Genomic DNA, 21,155 nt, shown 5'->3' on the forward strand with positions numbered 1-21,155 from the left:
CATACATTGGGCAGGAGGTTAGGAAGTGTAGCTCAGTTTCCACCTCGTTTTGTGGGCAGTGAGAACATAGCCTGTCTTCTCTTGAGAGCCATGTCTGCCTACGACGGCCTTTCTCAATAGCAAGGCTATGCTCACTGAGTCTGTACATAGTCAAAGCTTTCCTTAATTTTGGGTCAGTCACAGTGGTTAGGTATTCTGCCGCTGTGTACTATCTGTGTAGGGCCAAATAGCATTCTAGTTTGCTCTGTTTTTTTGTTAATTCTTTCCAATGTGTCAAGTAATTATCTTTTTGTTTTCTCATGATTTGGTTGAGTCTAATTGTGCTGTTGTCCTGGGGCTCTGTAGAGTGTGTTTGTGTTTGTGAACAGAGCCCCAGGACCAGCTTGCTTAGGGGACTCTTCTCCAGGTTCATCTCTCTGTAGGTGATGGCTTTGTTGTGGAAGGTTTGGGAATGACTTCCTTTTAGGTGGTTATAGAATTTAACGGCTCTTTTCTGGATTTTGATAATTAGTGGGTATCGGCCTAATTCTGCTCTGCATGCATTATTTGGTGTTCTACGTTGTACACGGAGGATATTTTTGCAGAATTCTGCATGCAGAGTCTCAATTTGGTGTTTGTCCCATTTTGTGAAGTCTTGGTTGGTGAGCGGACCCCAGACCTCACAACCATAAAGGGCAATGGGCTCTATGACTGATTCAAGTATTTTTAGCCAAATCCTAATTGGTATGTTGACATTTATGTTCCTTTTGATGGCATAGAATGCCCTTCTTGCCTTGTCTCTCAGATTGTTCACAGCTTTGTGGAACTTACCTGTGGTGCTGATGTTTAGGCCAAGGTATGTATAGTTTTTTGTGTGCTCTAGGGCAACAGTGTCTAGATGGAATTTGTATTTGTGGTCCTGGTGACTGGACCTTTTTTGGAACACCATTATTTTGGTCTTACTGAGATTTACTGTCAGGGCCCAGGGCCCAGTTCTCTCTCTCCTCTGCCAGTTCACTATGGGAGGCTGTTGGTTCTCTCTCTCTCTCCTCCACCAGTTCACTATGGGAGGCTGTTGGTTCTCTCTCTCTCTCTCTCTCTCTGGGAGGCTGTTGATTCTCTCTCTCCTCTGCCAGTTCACTATGGGAGGCTGTTGGTTCTCTCTCTCTCTCCTCTACCAGTTCACTATGGGAGGCTGTTGGTTCTCTCTCTCTCTCCTCTACCAGTTCACTATGGGAGGCTGTTGGTTCTCTCTCTCTCTCTCCTCTGCCAGTTCACTATGGGAGGCTGTTGGTTCTCTCTCTCCTCTGCCAGTTTACTATGGGAGGCTGTTGGTTCTCTCTCTCCTCTGCCAGTTTACTATGGGAGGCTGTTGATTCTCTCTCTCTCCTCTGCCAGTTCACTATGGGAGGCTGTTGGTTGTCTCTCTCTATCCTCTACCAGTTCACTATGGGAGGCTGTTGATTCTCTCTCTCTCTCTCCTCTGCCAGTTCACTATGGGAGGCTGTTGGTTCTCTCTCTCCTCTGCCAGTTTACTATGGGAGGCTGTTGGTTCTCTCTCTCCTCTGCCAGTTCACTATGGGAGGCTGTTGGTTCTCTCTCTCCTCTGCCAGTTTACTATGGGAGGCTGTTGGTTCTCTCTCTCCTCTGCCAGTTTACTATGGGAGGCTGTTGGTTCTCTCTCTCCTCTGCCAGTTCACTATGGGAGGCTGTTGGTTGTCTCTCTCTATCCTCTACCAGTTCACTATGGGAGGCTGTTGATTCTCTCTCTCTCTCTCCTCTACCAGTTCACTATGGGAGGCTGTTGGTTGTCTCTCTCTATCCTCTACCAGTTCACTATGGGAGGCTGTTGATTCTCTCTCTCTCCTCTGCCAGTTCACTATGGGAGGCTGTTGGTTCTCTCTCTCCTCTGCCAGTTTACTATGGGAGGCTGTTGGTTCTCTCTCTCTCTCTCCTCTGCCAGTTCACTATGGGAGGCTGTTGGTTCTCTCTCTCCTCTACCAGTTCACTATGGGAGGCTGTTGGTTCTCTCTCTCCTCTACCAGTTCACTATGGGAGGCTGTTGGTTCTCTCTCTCTCTCTCTCTGGGAGGCTGTTGACTCTCTCTCTCTCTCCTCTGCCAGTTCACTATGGGAGGCTGTTGATTCTCTCTCTCTCTCTCCTCTGCCTGTTCACTATGGGAGGCTGTTGGTTCTCTCTCTCTCTCCTCTACCAGTTCACTATGGGAGGCTGTTGGTTGTCTCTCTCTCTCCTCTGCCAGTTCACTATGGGAGGCTGTTGGTTCTCAATTCAATTCAATTCAAGGGCTTTATTGGCATGGGAAACATGTGTTAACATTGCCAAAGCAAGTGAGGTAGATAATATATAAAGTGAATATAAAAAGTGAAATAAACAATACAAATTAACAGTAAACATCACACATACAGAAGTTTCAAAACAATAAAGACATTACAAATGTCATATTATATATATACAGTGTTTTAACAATGTACAAATGGTAAAGGACACAAGATAAAATAAATAAGCATAGATATGGGTTGTATTTACAATGGTGTGTGTTCTTCACTGGTTGCACTTTTCTCGTGGCAACGGGTCACAAATCTTGCTGCTGTGATGGCACACTGTGGAATTTCACCCAGTAGTTATGGGAGTTTTTCAAAATTGGATTTGTTTTCGAATTCTTTGTGGATCTGTGTAATCTGAGGGAAATATGTCTCTCTAATATGGTCATACATTGGGCAGGAGGTTAGGAAGTGTAGCTCAGTTTCCACCTCGTTTTGTGGGCAGTGAGAACATAGCCTGTCTTCTCTTGAGAGCCATGTCTGCCTACGACGGCCTTTCTCAATAGCAAGGCTATGCTCACTGAGTCTGTACATAGTCAAAGCTTTCCTTAATTTTGGGTCAGTCACAGTGGTTAGGTATTCTGCCGCTGTGTACTATCTGTGTAGGGCCAAATAGCATTCTAGTTTGCTCTGTTTTTTTGTTAATTCTTTCCAATGTGTCAAGTAATTATCTTTTTGTTTTCTCATGATTTGGTTGAGTCTAATTGTGCTGTTGTCCTGGGGCTCTGTAGAGTGTGTTTGTGTTTGTGAACAGAGCCCCAGGACCAGCTTGCTTAGGGGACTCTTCTCCAGGTTCATCTCTCTGTAGGTGATGGCTTTGTTGTGGAAGGTTTGGGAATGACTTCCTTTTAGGTGGTTATAGAATTTAACGGCTCTTTTCTGGATTTTGATAATTAGTGGGTATCGGCCTAATTCTGCTCTGCATGCATTATTTGGTGTTCTACGTTGTACACGGAGGATATTTTTGCAGAATTCTGCATGCAGAGTCTCAATTTGGTGTTTGTCCCATTTTGTGAAGTCTTGGTTGGTGAGCGGACCCCAGACCTCACAACCATAAAGGGCAATGGGCTCTATGACTGATTCAAGTATTTTTAGCCAAATCCTAATTGGTATGTTGACATTTATGTTCCTTTTGATGGCATAGAATGCCCTTCTTGCCTTGTCTCTCAGATTGTTCACAGCTTTGTGGAACTTACCTGTGGTGCTGATGTTTAGGCCAAGGTATGTATAGTTTTTTGTGTGCTCTAGGGCAACAGTGTCTAGATGGAATTTGTATTTGTGGTCCTGGTGACTGGACCTTTTTTGGAACACCATTATTTTGGTCTTACTGAGATTTACTGTCAGGGCCCAGGGCCCAGTTCTCTCTCTCCTCTGCCAGTTCACTATGGGAGGCTGTTGGTTCTCTCTCTCTCTCCTCCACCAGTTCACTATGGGAGGCTGTTGGTTCTCTCTCTCTCTCTCTCTCTCTCTGGGAGGCTGTTGATTCTCTCTCTCCTCTGCCAGTTCACTATGGGAGGCTGTTGGTTCTCTCTCTCTCTCCTCTACCAGTTCACTATGGGAGGCTGTTGGTTCTCTCTCTCTCTCCTCTACCAGTTCACTATGGGAGGCTGTTGGTTCTCTCTCTCTCTCTCCTCTGCCAGTTCACTATGGGAGGCTGTTGGTTCTCTCTCTCCTCTGCCAGTTTACTATGGGAGGCTGTTGGTTCTCTCTCTCCTCTGCCAGTTTACTATGGGAGGCTGTTGATTCTCTCTCTCTCCTCTGCCAGTTCACTATGGGAGGCTGTTGGTTGTCTCTCTCTATCCTCTACCAGTTCACTATGGGAGGCTGTTGATTCTCTCTCTCTCTCTCCTCTGCCAGTTCACTATGGGAGGCTGTTGGTTCTCTCTCTCCTCTGCCAGTTTACTATGGGAGGCTGTTGGTTCTCTCTCTCCTCTGCCAGTTCACTATGGGAGGCTGTTGGTTCTCTCTCTCCTCTGCCAGTTTACTATGGGAGGCTGTTGGTTCTCTCTCTCCTCTGCCAGTTTACTATGGGAGGCTGTTGGTTCTCTCTCTCCTCTGCCAGTTCACTATGGGAGGCTGTTGGTTGTCTCTCTCTATCCTCTACCAGTTCACTATGGGAGGCTGTTGATTCTCTCTCTCTCTCTCCTCTACCAGTTCACTATGGGAGGCTGTTGGTTGTCTCTCTCTATCCTCTACCAGTTCACTATGGGAGGCTGTTGATTCTCTCTCTCTCCTCTGCCAGTTCACTATGGGAGGCTGTTGGTTCTCTCTCTCCTCTGCCAGTTTACTATGGGAGGCTGTTGGTTCTCTCTCTCTCTCTCCTCTGCCAGTTCACTATGGGAGGCTGTTGGTTCTCTCTCTCCTCTACCAGTTCACTATGGGAGGCTGTTGGTTCTCTCTCTCCTCTACCAGTTCACTATGGGAGGCTGTTGGTTCTCTCTCTCTCTCTCTCTCTGGGAGGCTGTTGACTCTCTCTCTCTCTCCTCTGCCAGTTCACTATGGGAGGCTGTTGATTCTCTCTCTCTCTCTCCTCTGCCTGTTCACTATGGGAGGCTGTTGGTTCTCTCTCTCTCTCCTCTACCAGTTCACTATGGGAGGCTGTTGGTTCTCTCTCTCTCTCTCCTCTGCCTGTTCACTATGGGAGGCTGTTGGTTCTCTCTCTCTCTCCTCTACCAGTTCACTATGGGAGGTGTTGATTCTCTCTCTCTCTCTCTCCTCTGCCAGTTCACTATGGGAGGCTGTTGGTTCTCTCTCTCTCTCCTCTGCCAGTTCACTATGGGAGGCTGTTGGTTCTCTCTCTCTCTCCTCTGCCAGTTCACTATGGGAGGCTGTTGATTCTCTCTCTCTCTCTCCTCTGCCAGTTCACTATGGGAGGCTGTTGGTTCTCTCTCTCCTCCTGTTGTCTATTCCATCCTACTCACATTCTGCCCACTCTCTGAAACATTCATATTTTGCTCAGTTACTTCCACATTATTTTGTGTTAGCACATCTGTGGGTGTGTGTGTATACGTGCACGTCTGTCCCTGTGTGTGTGTGTGTGTGTTTGTTTGTTCCAGCCTGTGGGTGTGTGTCTCGTGTGTGTGTGTGTTTGTCCCAGCCTGTGGGTGTCTGTCCCTGTATGTGTGTGTGTGTTTGTCCCAGCCTGTGGGTGTGTGTCTCGTGTCTGTCCCTGTATGTGTGTGTGTGTTTGTCCCAGCCTGTGGGTATGTGTCTCGTGTCTGTCCCTGTATGTGTGTGTGTGTTTGTCCCAGCCTGTGTGTGTGTGTGTGTGTTTGGCCCAGCCTGTGGGTGTGTGTCCCAGCCTGTGGGTGTGTCTCGTGTGTGTGTGTATTTGTCCCAGCATGTGGGTGTGTGTCTCGTGTGTGTGTGTGTGTGTGTGTGTGTGTATGTTTGTCCCAGCCTGTGGGTGCGTGTCTCGTGTCTGTCCCTGTGTGTGTGTGTGTTTGTCCCAGCCTGTGGGTGTGTGTCTCGTGTCTGTCCCTGTATGTGTGTGTGTGTTTGTCCCAGCCTGTGGGGGTGTGTCTCGTGTCTGTCCCTGTATGTGTGTGTGTGTTTGTCCTAGCCTGTGTGTGTGTGTCTCGTGTCTGTCCCTGTGTGTGTGTGTTTGTCCCAGCCTGTGGGTGTGTGTCTCGTGTCTGTCCCTGTATGTGTGTGTTTGTCCAGCCTGTGGGTGTGTGTCTCATGTGTGTGTGTGTGTGTTTGTCCCAGCCTGTGGGTGTGTGTCCCAGCCTGTGGGTGTGTCTCGTGTGTGTGTGTGTGTGTGTGTGTTTGTCCCAGCCTGTGGGTGTGTGTCTCGTGTGTGTGTGTGTGTGTGTGTGTGTGTGTGTGTGTGTGTGTATGTTTGTCCCAGCCTGTGGGTGCGTGTCTCGTGTCTGTCCCTGTATGTGTGTGTTTGTCCCAGCCTGTGGGGGTGTGTCTTGTGTCTGTCCCTGTATGTGTGTGTGTGTTTGTCCCAGCCTGTGGGGGTGTGTCTCGTGTCTGTCCCTGTATGTGTGTGTGTGTGTTTGTCCCAGCCTGTGGGGGTTGTGTCTCGTGTCTGTCCCTGTATGTGTGTGTGTGTTTGTCCCAGCCTGTGGGGGTGTGTCTCGTGTCTGTCCCTGTATGTGTGTGTGTGTGTTTGTCCCAGCCTGTGGGGGTGTGTCTCGTGTCTGTCCCTGTATGTGTGTGTGTGTTTGTCCCAGCCTGTGGGGGTGTGTCTCGTGTCTGTCCCTGTATGTGTGTGTGTGTTTGTCCTAGCCTGTGTGTGTGTGTCTCGTGTCTGTCCCTGTGTGTGTGTGTTTGTCCCAGCCTGTGGGTGTGTGTCTCGTGTCTGTCCCTGTATGTGTGTGTTTGTCCCAGCCTGTGGGTGTGTGTCTCATGTGTGTGTGTGTGTGTTTGTCCCAGCCTGTGGGTGTGTGTCCCAGCCTGTGGGTGTGTCTCGTGTGTGTGTGTGTGTGTGTTTGTCCCAGCCTGTGGGTGTGTGTCTCGTGTGTGTGTGTGTGTGTGTGTGTGTGTGTGTGTGTGTGTGTATGTTTGTCCCAGCCTGTGGGTGCGTGTCTCGTGTCTGTCCCTGTATGTGTGTGTTTGTCCCAGCCTGTGGGGGTGTGTCTTGTGTCTGTCCCTGTATGTGTGTGTGTGTTTGTCCCAGCCTGTGGGGGTGTGTCTCGTGTCTGTCCCTGTATGTGTGTGTGTGTGTTTGTCCCAGCCTGTGGGGGTTGTGTCTCGTGTCTGTCCCTGTATGTGTGTGTGTGTTTGTCCCAGCCTGTGGGGGTGTGTCTCGTGTCTGTCCCTGTATGTGTGTGTGTGTTTGTCCCAGCCTGTGGGGGTGTGTCTCGTGTCTGTCCCTGTATGTGTGTGTTCTACCTGAGCTGCTGGATGAGGTCCTCTCCCTCCTTGATGACATTGACAGTGACCTGCAGGGTGGTCTGCTGCTGCTGGCTGAAGCGTTTGATCAGATCCTGCACCGCCTCCACAGACTCAGCATACACATCATCTAGCAGCTCCTTCTGCAGCTCCTCCAGCCACGTCCACAGCTAGGAACAGAGAGTTAATACACACACACACATACACATCATCTAGCAGCTCCTTCTGCAGCTCCTCCAGCCACGTCCACAGCTAGGGACAGAGAGTTAATACACACACACACATACACATCATCTAACAGCTCCTTCTGCAGCTCCTCCAGCCACGTCCACAGCTAGGGACAGAGAGTTAATACACACACACACATACACATCATCTAACAGCTCCTTCTGCAGCTCCTCCAGCCACGTCCACAGCTAGGAACAGAGAGTTAATACACACACACACATCATCTAGCAGCTCCTTCTGCAGCTCCTCCAGCCACGTCCACAGCTAGGGACAGAGAGTTAATACACACACACACATACACATCATCTAGCAGCTCCTTCTGCAGCTCCTCCAGCCACGTCCACAGCTAGGGACAGAGAGTTAATACACACACACACATACACATCATCTAGCAGCTCCTTCTGCAGCTCCTCCAGCCACGTCCACAGCTAGGAACAGAGAGTTAATACACACACACACATACACATCATCTAGCAGCTCCTTCTGCAGCTCCTCCAGCCACGTCCACAGCTAGGAACAGAGAGTTAATACACACACACACATACACATCATCTAGCAGCTCCTTCTGCAGCTCCTCCAGCCACGTCCACAGCTAGGAACAGAGAGTTAATACACACACACACATACACATCATCTAGCAGCTCCTTCTGCAGCTCCTCCAGCCACGTCCACAGCTAGGGACAGAGAGTTAATACACACACACACATACACATCATCTAGCAGCTCCTTCTGCAGCTCCTCCAGCCACGTCCACAGCTAGGAACAGAGAGTTAATACACACACACACATACACATCATCTAGCAGCTCCTTCTGCAGCTCCTCCAGCCACGTCCACAGCTAGGGACAGAGAGTTAATACACACACACACACACACACATACACATCATCTAGCAGCTCCTTCTGCAGCTCCTCCAGCCACGTCCACAGCTAGGGACAGAGAGTTAATACACACACACACATACACATCATCTAGCAGCTCCTTCTGCAGCTCCTCCAGCCACGTCCACAGCTAGGGACAGAGAGTTAATACACACACACACATACACATCATCTAGCAGCTCCTTCTGCAGCTCCTCCAGCCACGTCCACAGCTAGGGACAGAGAGTTAATACACACACACACATACACATCATCTAGCAGCTCCTTCTGCAGCTCCTCCAGCCACGTCCACAGCTAGGGACAGAGAGTTAATACACACACACACCAACCCAGCATGTCACACACACACATACACATCATCTAGCAGCTCCTTCTGCAGCTCCTCCAGCCACGTCCACAGCTAGGGACAGAGAGTTAATACACACACACACACATCATCTAGCAGCTCCTTCTGCAGCTCCTCCAGCCACGTCCACAGCTAGGGACAGAGAGTTAATACACACACACACATACACATCATCTAGCAGCTCCTTCTGCAGCTCCTCCAGCCACGTCCACAGCTAGGGACAGAGAGTTAATACACACACACACCAACCCAGCATGTCACACACACACATACACATCATCTAGCAGCTCCTTCTGCAGCTCCTCCAGCCACGTCCACAGCTAGGAACAGAGAGTTAATACACACACACACCAACCCAGCATGTCACACACACACATACACATCATCTAGCAGCTCCTTCTGCAGCTCCTCCAGCCACGTCCACAGCTAGGGACAGAGAGTTAATACACACACACACCAACCCAGCATGTCACACACACACAATCCAGTTGAATGTTGCACTTCCCCCACAAAACACACACACACACTTCGTACCTCTTTGACGTGTGTGTGGAAGGCGACAGACATGTCCAGCAGGACTTTGCGTTGCTCCACCCTCCTGACAAAGTCCTGGATCCGGTCCTCCAGCTGGTGGGCTGCCTGGTAGATCTCCTCTGGGTCACACTCTCCTGTCTGGGCCAGCTGCTCTGCTGCCTCCAGCAGCTTGTCAGCATTAGTATAGGTGTTCTGGAGGAGGGACAGAACCAGCACACAGAGAAAGACAGAGGAGAGAGACAGAGAGGGGGAGAGAGACAGAGAGGGGGAGAGACAGAGACAGAGAGAGACAGAGAGGGGGAGAGAGACAGAGAGTGGGAAAGAGACAGAGAGGGGGAGAGAGACAGAGGGGGAGAGAGACAGAGAGGGGGAGAGAGACAGAGAGGGGGAGAGAGACAGAGAGAGACAGAGAGGGGGAGAGAGACAGAGAGAGACAGAGAGGGGGAGAGACAGAGAGGGGGAGAGACAGAGAGGGGGAGAGGGGGAGAGAGACAGAGAGGCGGAGAGAGACAGAGAGAGGGAGAGACAGAGAGGGGGAGAGACAGAGAGGGGGAGAGGGGGAGAGAGACAGAGAGGCGGAGAGAGACAGAGAGGGGGAGAGACAGAGAGGAGGAGAGAGACAGAGAGGGAAACTTGACTGAATATATTTAGTGAAAAGATAGAGGAAGTATGTGATAGAAAGAGGAAGTACTGTATGTGATAAAGAGAGGAAGTACTGTATGTGAAAGAGAGAGGAAGTACTGTATGTGAAAGAGAGAGGAAGTACTGTATGCGATAGAGAGAGGAAGTACTGTATGCGATAGAGAGAGGAAGTACTGTATGCGATAGAGAGAGGAAGTACTGTATGTGAAAGAGAGAGGAAGTACTGTATGTGAAAGAGAGAGGAAGTACTGTATGCGATAGAGAGAGGAAGTACTGCATGCGATAGAGAGAGGAAGTACTGTATGTGACAGAGAGAGGAAGTACTGCATGCGATAGAGAGAGGAAGTACTGTATGTGACAGAGAGAGGAAGTACTGCATGCGATAGAGAGAGGAAGTACTGTATGTGACAGAGAGAGGGAGTATGTGACAGAGACGGAGTACTGTATGTGACAGAGAGAGGAAGTACTGTATGTGACAGAGAGAGGAAGTACTGTATGTGACAGAGAGAGGAAGTACTGTATGTGACAGAGAGAGGAAGTACTGTATGTGATAGAGAGAGGAAGTACTGTATGTGATAGAGAGAGGAAGTACTGTATGTGATAGAGAGAGGAAGTACTGTATGTGATAGAGAGAGGAAGTACTGTATGTGATAAAGAGAGGAAGTACTGTATGTGATAGAGAGAGGAAGTACTGTATGTGATAGAGAGAGGAAGTACTGTATGTGAAGTACTGTATGTGATAGAGAGAGGAAGTACTGTATGTGATAGAGAGAGGAAGTACTGTATGTGATAAAGAGAGGAAGTACTGTATGTGATAAAGAGAGGAAGTACTGTATGTGACAGAGAGAGGAAGTACTGTATGTGACAGAGAGATGAAAGTGAAATGTCAGAAAGGTCGACCAAGAGAGGAAAGGTAAAGAGAGAGAAAGATGTAAAAGCACAGGGTTCTATCCTACCTGGGCGACCTCCTCGAAGTCCTCATGTCGTTTCTGTAGTGCTCTGGCTCGATGGAGGGACTTCCCAACGCCTGTGTGTTTACTCAGGAACGCCTCCCCATGGTTCTCTATCCAGTCCAGAACCTGCATAAACACAAGTATGCACAGTTAGCGAAGTGGCATAGAATTGGAGGCTGTGGGCCACAGGAAAAATGCAGTGTCATGCTGCCAGTCCAACACTAGGGGAGCTCTAGGGTTGATCGACAGAACAGCATACTACTCCAGTCAGAAGGCAGAGAGAGATGACAGAGTGGATGAGTTCCCTCCTGTCTGGTACTGTCTAGATGAGATACAGCTTTTGTCAAATTGAAGTCAAGTTGCATTTTTTTGCATTTTAGCTAACCCTAACCCTTTTCCTGACCTGCTATGTTAGTTCTCCTGTACCTGCTACGAAAAATCTGTTGACAAAAGCTGTATCCCATCTAAACGAAGCCCTCCCGTCCCTCCCTTTTCACACCTTCCCTGTCCTGCTCTCTCCCTCCACAAATCATTCTATATCCCTCTCTCTCTACCTCTACCACTTGGCAGAATACAACTCATCTGAATACTGGCCAGCAGCGTCACCATGGCAACAGTTACCTTGGCTACGGGGGTGAGACTAGTGAGTGTATCCATACATTTCTAGTATATGTATCATGTACGTTGCCTTCAGAAAGTACTCACACCCCTTGACTTTATCCACATTTTGTTGTGTTACTTATTTCGTTTTTTCCCCCGTTTTTTTTACTAATTCATAAAAATGAAAATGTCTTGAGTCATTAAGTATTCAACCCCTTTCTTACGGCAATCCTAAATAAATTAACGAGTAAAAATGTGCTTAACAAGTCATAAAATAAATTGCATGGACTCACTCCGTGTAAAATAATAGTGTTTGACATGACTTTTGAATGACTCTCTCATCTCTGTACCCCAAACATACAGATAATTGTAAGGTCCCTCAGTCAAGTAGTGAATTTCAAACACAGATTCAAACACAAAGACCAGGGAGAGAACCTATTGGTAGATGGGTAAAACAAAAAAAAGCAGACATTACATACATACATACATACATACACATACATACATACATACATATATATTATATATATATATATATATATATATATATATACACACACACACACACACACATATATACATATACATATATACGTATATATATCTTTGAGCATGGTGAAGTTATTAATTACACTTCAAAGATACAGGCGTCCTTCCAAACTCAGTTGCCAGAGAGGAAGGAAACAGTTCAGGGATTTCACCATTAGGCCAATGGTGACTTAAAAACAGTTACAGAGTTTAATGGCTGTGATAGGAGAAAACTGAGGATGATTAGTTACTCCACAATACTAACCTAAATGACAGAGTGAAAAGAAGGATGCTTGTAGAGAATAAAAATAATTCAAAACATGCATTCTCTTTGCAATACGACACTTAAGTAAAACTGCAAAAAATGTGGCAAAGAAATGTACTTTATGTCCTGAATACAAAGTGTTATGTTTGGTGTGAATCCAACACAACACATCACTGAGTACCACTCTTCATATTTTCAAGCATGGTGGTGACTGCATCATGTTATGGTTATGCTTGTCATCGGCAAGGACGAGGGAGTTTAAGATAAAAAGAAACAGAACAGCACGAAGCACAAGCAAAGTCCTAGAGGAAAACCTGGTTCAGTCGGCTTTTTAACAGACACTGGGAGACAAACTCACCTTTCAGCAGGACAACAACCTAAAACACAAGGCCAAATATACACTGGAGTTGATTACCAAGACGACATTGAATGTTCCTGAGTGTCTTAGAGACTTACCCAGAAAGACTCATAGCTGTAATCGCTGCCAAAGGTGCTTCTACAAAGTATTGACTCAGGGGTGTGAATACTTACGTAAATTAAATATTTCTGTATTTAATGTTTAATACATTTGCAAACATTTCTAAAAACAGCCTTTCACTTCGTCATTATGTGGTATTGTGTGTAGATGGGTGAGATTTTTTATTATTTTGAATTCAGGCTGTAACACAACAAAATGTGGAATAAGTCAAGGGGTATGAAACCTTTCTGAAGGCACTGTATGTGATCCCTGCGGGAATTGAACCAACAACCTTGGGAAGAGCTTGGCTCTAGCAACGCCAACTGAGCCACAGAACTAGTCCACACCTGCTGTACATCTTGCTGGAACACACACAGCTGGAGCCTCTGGTGCAGGCGGACTTTGCGGTGTTGCCAGATATTCTCCAGTTGTCTCTGGTGGTGCAGCACCTCGTGTATCACATCCAGCACGTGGTGCACCGCCTTGCTGTAGTTGGCCGAGGCTGTCAGTGAATCAGCTCCCCCCGGGGTCAGAGGGCGCTGGAGCTTATCCAATAAGGCCTTACCGTCTTGGCTGACCTGGGGGAGGGGGAGGGAGGAAGGCGTGATCACATACACACACGTGTTGCTATAGAACTTGCTAGTGACACCTCACACACACCCACACACAGGTATGTTACCTCTGGGTATGCAGCAGTGCCGTTTACCTCTGAGTAGGCAGCAGTGATGTGTTCGTAAAGGCCCTGGTGGTGGTGGATAGCATCCTCTAGGTCCTGGAGCTCCGAGGGTAGATCCACCTCTCCACATGCTTTACACCACGAGTCCACATTACCCATGTACTGTAGAGACAGGAACACACACGCTTTACACCACGAGTCCACATTACCCATGTACTGTAGAGACAGGAACACACACGCTTTACACCACAAGTCCACATTACTCATGTACTGTAGAGACAGGAACACACACACTTTACACCACAAGTCCACATTACTCATGTACTGTAGAGACAGGAACACACACACTTTACACCACAAGTCCACATTACTCATGTACTGTAGAGACAGGAACACACACGCTGTACACCACAAGTCCACATTACTCATGTACTGTAGAGAGAGACGACACACATCATACATCACAGGAGGGCGCCTCGAAATATGGAATGGAGTGAATGGAATGGTGATTCCATTACTATGAGCCTGTCCTCCCTGATTAAGGTGCCACACATTATATAAACACACCATTTATACACGGCACACTTAAAACACACGCATATTATACACACACACAAAAGGTATGTTCTATTGTTCTATTCTGTATTATTCAGAGATTCACTGAATTATTCTACCATGATGACCTGGATTTCACATGGCTAGGTTAGATCTCTGTAAATTGTTCCAATCCTTATGGGACAACAGAGGAAGACATGGCAGAGAAAATGTTTTAAACAGACGCCTCGTGGGAATATTAAACAGACAGTAGGATTCTAATCAAATGTTCGTCTCACTGTACGACCACATCATACACTGATCACACACACACGGGGATGTGTGCAAGCATTCTCCATGTGCCTGCCCTCGAGCAATCAGAATACACAAAGAGAGGAGAGAGAGCCTTTGTGAAGTAGTATCTATGGGAAATGGTTCAATTCCTTGGAAAACACACTGTTTTTCTTTCTTTAACTGTGGAACATGAAAATAATCATATGGAATATTCCTATTGGGAAAGATAACCGCCCAGATTCTGTATTTGGAATGAAACAAACAAATCAATTATCTGTGTGTGTGTGTTTGCCTGGATATGTGTGTCCCTGCATACGCGTATACAGCATGTTTCCACCGTTAGTGTGTGTACCACCACCACCCACCTGGTCACATTTCTGGTGGAAGGCGGCAGACATCTCCAGCAGTGTGCTGCGTTCGTCCAGGGCAGCAGCGAAGGCTTTCCACTCCGCTTCCAGCTGACCTGAGATCTGTTTAATCTGCACCGAGGCATAGTGACCTGACTCCAACAGCCTGTTACCCACGGACATTATCCTGTTGATGTTCACATACACATTCTGGAGAGGATGGAGGAGAGAGAGAATCACTCAAACAATACAGAAATACACCACAGAAAAAGAAGGAACAGCACGTCAGAAATCAGCTCAATGTAATTGAAGAACCCATAGACTCCAACCACTTCTGGGAAAATTGGAAAACACTAAACAAACAACAACATGAAGAGTTATCTGTCCAAAACAGAGATGTATGGATAAACCACTTCTCCAATCTTTTTGGCTCAATAACAAAGAACAAACAGCAAAAACATATACATGATCAAATACAAATCTTAGAATCAACTATTAAAGACTACCAGAACCCACTGGATTCTCCAATTACATTGAATGAACTACAACACAAAATGCAAACCCTCCAACCCAAAAAGGCCTGTGGTGTTGATGGTATCCTCAATGAAATGATCAAATATACAGACCACAAATTTCAATTGGCTATACTTAAACTCTTTAACATCATCCTTAGCTCTGGCATCTTCCCAAATATTTTGAACCAAGGACTGATCATCCCAATCCACAAAAGTGGAGACAAATTTGAGCCCAATAACTACAGTAGGATATGCGTCAACAGCAACCTTGGGAAAATCCTCTGCATTATCATTAACAGCAGACTCGTACATTTCCTCAGTGAAAACATTGTACTGAGCAAATGTAAAATGGGCTTTTTAGCAAATACGACAGACCACGTATTCACCCTGTACACCCTAATTGACAAACAAACATACCAAAACAAAGGCAAAGTCTTCTCATGCTTTGTTGATTTCAAAAAAGCTCTTGACTCAATTTGGCATAAAGGTCTGCTATACAAATTGATGGAAAGTGAGGTTGGGGGAAAAACATACAACATTATTAAATCCATGTACACAAACAACAAAAAACACACACATTCCTTTCCACAGGGCTGTGGGGTGAGACAGGGATGCAGCTTAAGCCCCACCCTTTTCAACATATACACTACCGGTCAAATGTTTTAGAACATCTACTCATTCAAGGGTTTTTCTTTATTTTTTGCTATTGTCCACATTGTATAATAATAGTGAAGACATCAAAACTATGTAATAACACAAATGGAATCATGTAGTAACCAAAAAAAGTGTTAAACAAATCAAAATATTTTTTATATTTGAGATTCTTCAAATAGCCACCTTTTGCCTAGATGACAGCTTTGCACACGCTAGCATTCTCTCAACCAGCTTCACGAGGTAGTCACCTGGAATGCTTTTCAATTAACAGGTGTGCCTTCTTAAGTTTATTTATAGGAATTTCTGGCAAAAAAATACTTCACAAAATGGGAAAAACACCAAATTGAGACTCTGCATGTAGAATTCTGCAAAAATATCCTCTGTGTACAATGTAAAACACCAAATAATGCATGCAGAGCAAATTAGGCCGATACACGCTAATTATCAAAAATCCAGAAAAGAGCCATTCAATTCTAAAACCACCTAAAAGGAAGCGATTCCCAAACCCTCAATAACAAAGCCATCACCTACAGAGAGATGAACCTGGAGAAGAGTTCCCTAAGCAAGCTGGTCCTGGGGCTCTGTTCAAACACAAACAGACCCCACAGAGTCCCAGGACAGCAACACAATTCCAACCAAAGGAGGGAGAGAGGGAATGGATAACATGGGGAGAGAGAGAGGGGGACGGGGTGAGGGAGAAAGAGGGGGACTGGTTGGGGAAGGGGGAGGGAGAAAGGGAGGAGGGAGAGAGGGGGACAGGGTGAGAGAGAGAGAGAGAGAGAGGGACGGGGGAGAAAGAGTGACGGGGTGGAGAAGGGGTAGAGAGAGAGGGGAACAGGGTGGAGAAGGGGTAGAGAGAGAGGGGAACGGGGGGAGTGCGAGAGAGTGGTATAGGGTGGGGAAAAGAGAGAGGGGGAATGGGGAGGGAGAGAGAGAGAGGGGGATGGGGTGTGGAAGGGAGAGAGAGAGAGAGAGAGAGAGAGAGCGGGAGAGAGAGAGAGAGAGGGAGGGAGGGAGGGAGGGAGGGAGGGAGGGAGGGAGGGAGGGAGGGAGGGAGGGAGGGAGGGAGGGAGGGAGGGAGGGAGGGAGGGAGGGAGGGAGGGAGGGAGGGAGAGGGAGGGAGAGGGAAGAGATTGATTTGGCTTATTTTGCTATTCAGATAACAGACAAATAAATATACAGATATTTCATAACAAGCCAAAAACAAAAGAAATGGAGTCAGCACTTTGTCCACACAAAACAAAACGTAGCTCACAGGCAAAGGACATCAATCTATGTTAGTGGATCACAGTGATTCTTCTGAAGGTAGAACATAAATAAAATGATTGAGTGATGCAAGTTTGGAAGGACGCCAGCTTTTTAGACGCTACCTATGGTCTCCCTAATGACCTAGCCTCAGAGCATCTGAACTAATCACGGTATGTGTGCACACCAGAGGGGGACAGAGAGAGAAAACAAAAAGAGAATTACTTGACACATTGGAAAGAATTTACAAAAAAAACTGAGCAAACTAGAATGCTATTTGGCCCTAAACAGAGAGTACACAGCGGCAGAATACCTGACCACTGTGACTGACCCAAAATGAAGGGAAGCTTTGACTATGTAGACACAGTGAGCATAGCCTTGCTATTGAGAAAGGCCACCGAAGGCAGACCTTCGAGAAGACAGGCTATGTTCACGCTGCCCACAAAATGAGGTGGAAACTGAGCTGCACTTTCTAACCTCCTGTCCAATGTATAACAATATTAGAGACACATATTCCCTTCAAATTACACAGACCCACAAAGAATTTGAAAACAAATCCAATTTTGATAAACTCCCATATGTATTGGGTGAAATACCACAATGTGCAGCAATAACAGAGTTGTGACCTGTTGCCACAAGAAAAAGGTGATGAAAAAGCATTGAAGAACAAACCCCATTGTAAATACAACCTACATTTATGTTTATTTATTTTCCCTTTTGTACTTTAACTATTTGCACATCATTTCAATATGACATTTGAAATGTCTTTATTCTTTTGGAACTTAATGTTTACTGTACATTTGTATTGTGTATTTCACATTTGTTTATTATCTACTTCGTTTGGTTTGGCAATGTTAACATATCTTTCCCATGCCAAAAAAAAACTTAGTAGAAAAGTAGTAGAAAATTGAGAGGAAGAGACAGAGAATGAGAGAGAGAGAGACAGAGAGCAACTGAGACAGAGAGAGCGATTGTATTGATTTTAGTGCAGAGCTAAATGTCAGTGCCAGTGTCCATCATCTAGCTGAGGCAATACATTAGATTCATCTCCTGCTTTAAAGGGGTAATCCACAGTTGAAACAATAACAAGGCATTCTATCATTCATTTATACGTCAGAAAATGTACAGTGCCTTCAGAAAGTATTCAGACCCCTAGACTTTTGAAAATGTTGTTACGTTCCAGCCTTATTTTAAAATGTATTAAATAGATTTGTTCCGTCATCAATCTACACACAATACCATATAATGACAAAGCAAAGACAGGTTCTTAGAACTGTTTTCAAATGTATTAAATATAAAAAACTTAAATAATTACATTTCCATAAGTATTCAGACCCTTTACTCAGTACTTTGTTGAAGCACCTCTGGCAGCGATTACAGCCTCAAGTCGTTGAGTATGACACTACAAGCTTGGCACACCTGTATTTGGGGAGTTTCTCCCAGTCTTCTCTGCAGATCTTCTCAAGCTCTGTCAGATTGGATTGGAAGCATCGCTGCACAGATACTTTCAGCCCTGTACAGAGATATTCGATCTGGTTCCAGTCCGGGCTCTGGCTGGGTCACTCAAGGATGTTTAGACACTTGTCCCGAAGCCACTCCTGCTTTGTCTTGGCTGTGTGTTTAGGGTGGTTGTCCTGTTGGAAGGTGAACCTTGGCCCCAGTCTGAGGTCCTAAGCGCTCTGGAGCAGGTTTTCATCAGGGATCTCTCTGTACTTTGCTCCGTTTATCTTTCCCTCAATCCTGACTAGCCTCCCAGGCCCTGCCACTGAAAAACATTCCCACAGCATGATGCTGCCTCCACCATGCTTCACCGTAGGGATATTGCCAAGTTTCCTCCAGACGTGATGCTTGGCATTCAGGCCAAAGAGTTCAATCTTGGTTTCATCAGACCAGAGAATCTTATTTTTCATGGTCTGAGAGTCCTTTAAGTGCCTTTTGGCAAACTCCAAGTGGGCTGTCATGTGCATTTTACTGAGAAGTGGCTCCCGTCTGGCCACTCTACCATAAAGGGCTGATTGGTGGAGGGCTGCAGAGATGGTTGTCCTTCTGGAAGATTGTCCTTCTGGAAGGTTCTCCCATCTCCACAGAGGAACTCTGGAGCTCTGTAAGAGTGACCATCGGGTTCTTGGTCACCTCCCTAAACAAGGCCCTCCCCTGTTTGCTCAGTTTGGTCAGGCGGCCAGCCCTTGGTGGTTCCAAACTTCTTCCATTTAAGAATGATGGAGGCCACTGTGTTCTTAGGGACCTTCAATGCAGCAGGTACCCCATTTTTTGGTATGGTTCCCCAGATCTGTGCCTCAACACAATCCTGTCTCTGAACTCTACAGACAATTCCTTCAACCTCATGGCTTGGTTTTTTCTCTGACATTCACCATTAACTGTGGGACCTTATATAGACAGGTGTGTGCCTTTCTAAATCATGTCCAATCAATTGAATTTACCTCAGGTAGACTCACATCAAGTTGTAGAAACGTCTCAAGGATGATCAATGAAAACAGGATGCACCTGAGCTCAAGTTTGAGTGTCATAACAAAGGGTCTGAAAACTTATGTAAATAAGGTATCTGTTTTTTGTTTTTATACATTTGCAAACATTTCTAAAAAGCTATTTTTGCTTTGTCATTATGAGGTAGTGTGTAGATTGATGAGGATTCTTATTTAATTGAATCAATTTTAACAAAATGTTGAAAGAGAGAAGGGGTCTGAATACTTTCTGAATGCACTGTATGTACTGCAGAAACGGCAGAATGCCTCTAAAGTCATTGATAACCATTACGTAAGCCAGTATGGACACAGCTTCTAGTTATCTAACAGCCCGCTGCTCAGTGTGTGCGTGTGTGTTGATTCCGGTCTGTGTGTTCTTACCATGCAGTTCATAGCGAAGTGGTTGTGTTGAGTTTGTAGCTCCATGGCGTGAGGGTGGTTGTTGCCGATCTCTGTGTAGCCGGCCAGGAACAGACCCTTGTTGTGCATGATCCAATCAAACATCTGTAAAAGTCCCACACACACACACACGTTAGAGATGGGATAGGGCAGGCAGCCAACAGCTACAGATGGTAGACTGTGTTTGTGGGTGTATCTTTGTGTGTACTCTATGTGTTGAGTGTCTATGCTTGCACGTGTGCACGTATGTGTGTGATACATCTATATATATATATATATATATATATATATATATCTATATATATATATATATATATATATATATGGCTCCATCCAGCTTTGTGCTGATATATATATATATTATATATATATATATATATATATATATATATATATATCAGCACAAAGCACAGGGAGAAGAGCAATGGACTGAGTGTCAAAAGAGAAAACCAACAGGCTTTTCAGAGCCAACTACTGTCCACGGTGTCCTAGCAACAAGCCCTTACCGCAGTCCAACACTGCAATCTGTCTACTTTACTGAAACGATCCATCTATTATCCCCTATTTATCAGTATATTAGACTAGAACTATTCACCCCCCCTTCACACACACAGCAAATCATACTAGCACCAGTAACTGTTGCACTTTTCTTTTCTTCCATCCATCCATCCATCCATCCATCCATCCATCCATGGTACCTTCTCAGCATCCTGTTCAAAGAGGCGGAGCTGGAAACACTGGTCCAGCTGCAGTTTCCTGATGTGCCAGGCCTGGTGGAGGTGTTGTCGTGTGCTGTGGAGTTTGTCCAGCAGGGTGGCGACGCGTGGCACCAGCCCCTGGGTGTCAGCGTTACACACACCGCTGGCGTTAGAGTTCCTGTACGACTCACTGCTCTGGATACGCTGCAGTAACCTGGGAGAGGACACACACAACATACACATTCACAGACACATCATCAGAAGAGTAAAATTAGCATCACCATCAGTCTGTTTGTGAGTGAGTGAGTGCACGCATGTCTGCGTCAATGTGTGTGTGCCTGTGTACGTGTGTTGCATAGCCTACCTCTGTCCCTCCGTATCCAGTTCCTCTATAGGAGCTTTGATGACCTTCTTCTTCAGCGTGGCGTGTTCCTCTATCATGCGCCGCGCCCCGTCCAGGTCCGTGGGGAAGTCTTTCCTCGCCACCACCTCCTGCATCTCCTCCAGCCTCGACAACATGTGACCCGCGTGCCCCGTAAACTCCTCAAACGCAACCCGCACCTGGAAAAGAACACAGATATGGATGTATTGATTCACTTCTGGTTGTAGTACTGACTAAGACAGCTACATTGTGTGTGTGTGTGTGTCTGCGCGTATTTTAGTTTCTATATATATATACAGTGCCTTGCGAAAGTATTCGAACTTTTGCCACAT

General features: G+C 46.2%; 1 protein-coding gene across 7 annotated transcripts in view; it reads right to left on the bottom strand.

Moving 5' to 3' along the window:
• LOC109908624 (triple functional domain protein) overlaps nt 1-21,155 on the bottom strand; it is a 122,415-nt gene that overhangs the window by 46,743 nt on the left and 54,517 nt on the right. For 5 of the 7 annotated variants that reach the window (XM_031793332.1, XM_031793336.1, XM_031793335.1 and 2 more), the window contains 9 exons: nt 20,806-21,002; nt 20,442-20,655; nt 19,726-19,848; nt 14,466-14,657; nt 13,276-13,434; nt 12,944-13,174; nt 10,750-10,872; nt 9,152-9,343; nt 7,164-7,333 (listed from right to left, as the gene is read on the bottom strand). In XM_031793332.1, the coding sequence (XP_031649192.1) occupies nt 7,164-7,333; nt 9,152-9,343; nt 10,750-10,872; nt 12,944-13,174; nt 13,276-13,434; nt 14,466-14,657; nt 19,726-19,848; nt 20,442-20,655; nt 20,806-21,002 (1,601 nt within the window). The remainder of the gene's footprint in view (nt 1-7,163; nt 7,334-9,151; nt 9,344-10,749; nt 10,873-12,943; nt 13,175-13,275; nt 13,435-14,465; nt 14,658-19,725; nt 19,849-20,441; nt 20,656-20,805; nt 21,003-21,155) is intronic. The other 2 variants (XM_031793334.1, XM_031793337.1) reach the window with 1 other exon arrangement.

Source organism: Oncorhynchus kisutch, linkage group LG17, assembly GCF_002021735.2.
Source record: "Oncorhynchus kisutch isolate 150728-3 linkage group LG17, Okis_V2, whole genome shotgun sequence".
Classification (NCBI taxonomy): domain Eukaryota; kingdom Metazoa; phylum Chordata; class Actinopteri; order Salmoniformes; family Salmonidae; genus Oncorhynchus; species Oncorhynchus kisutch.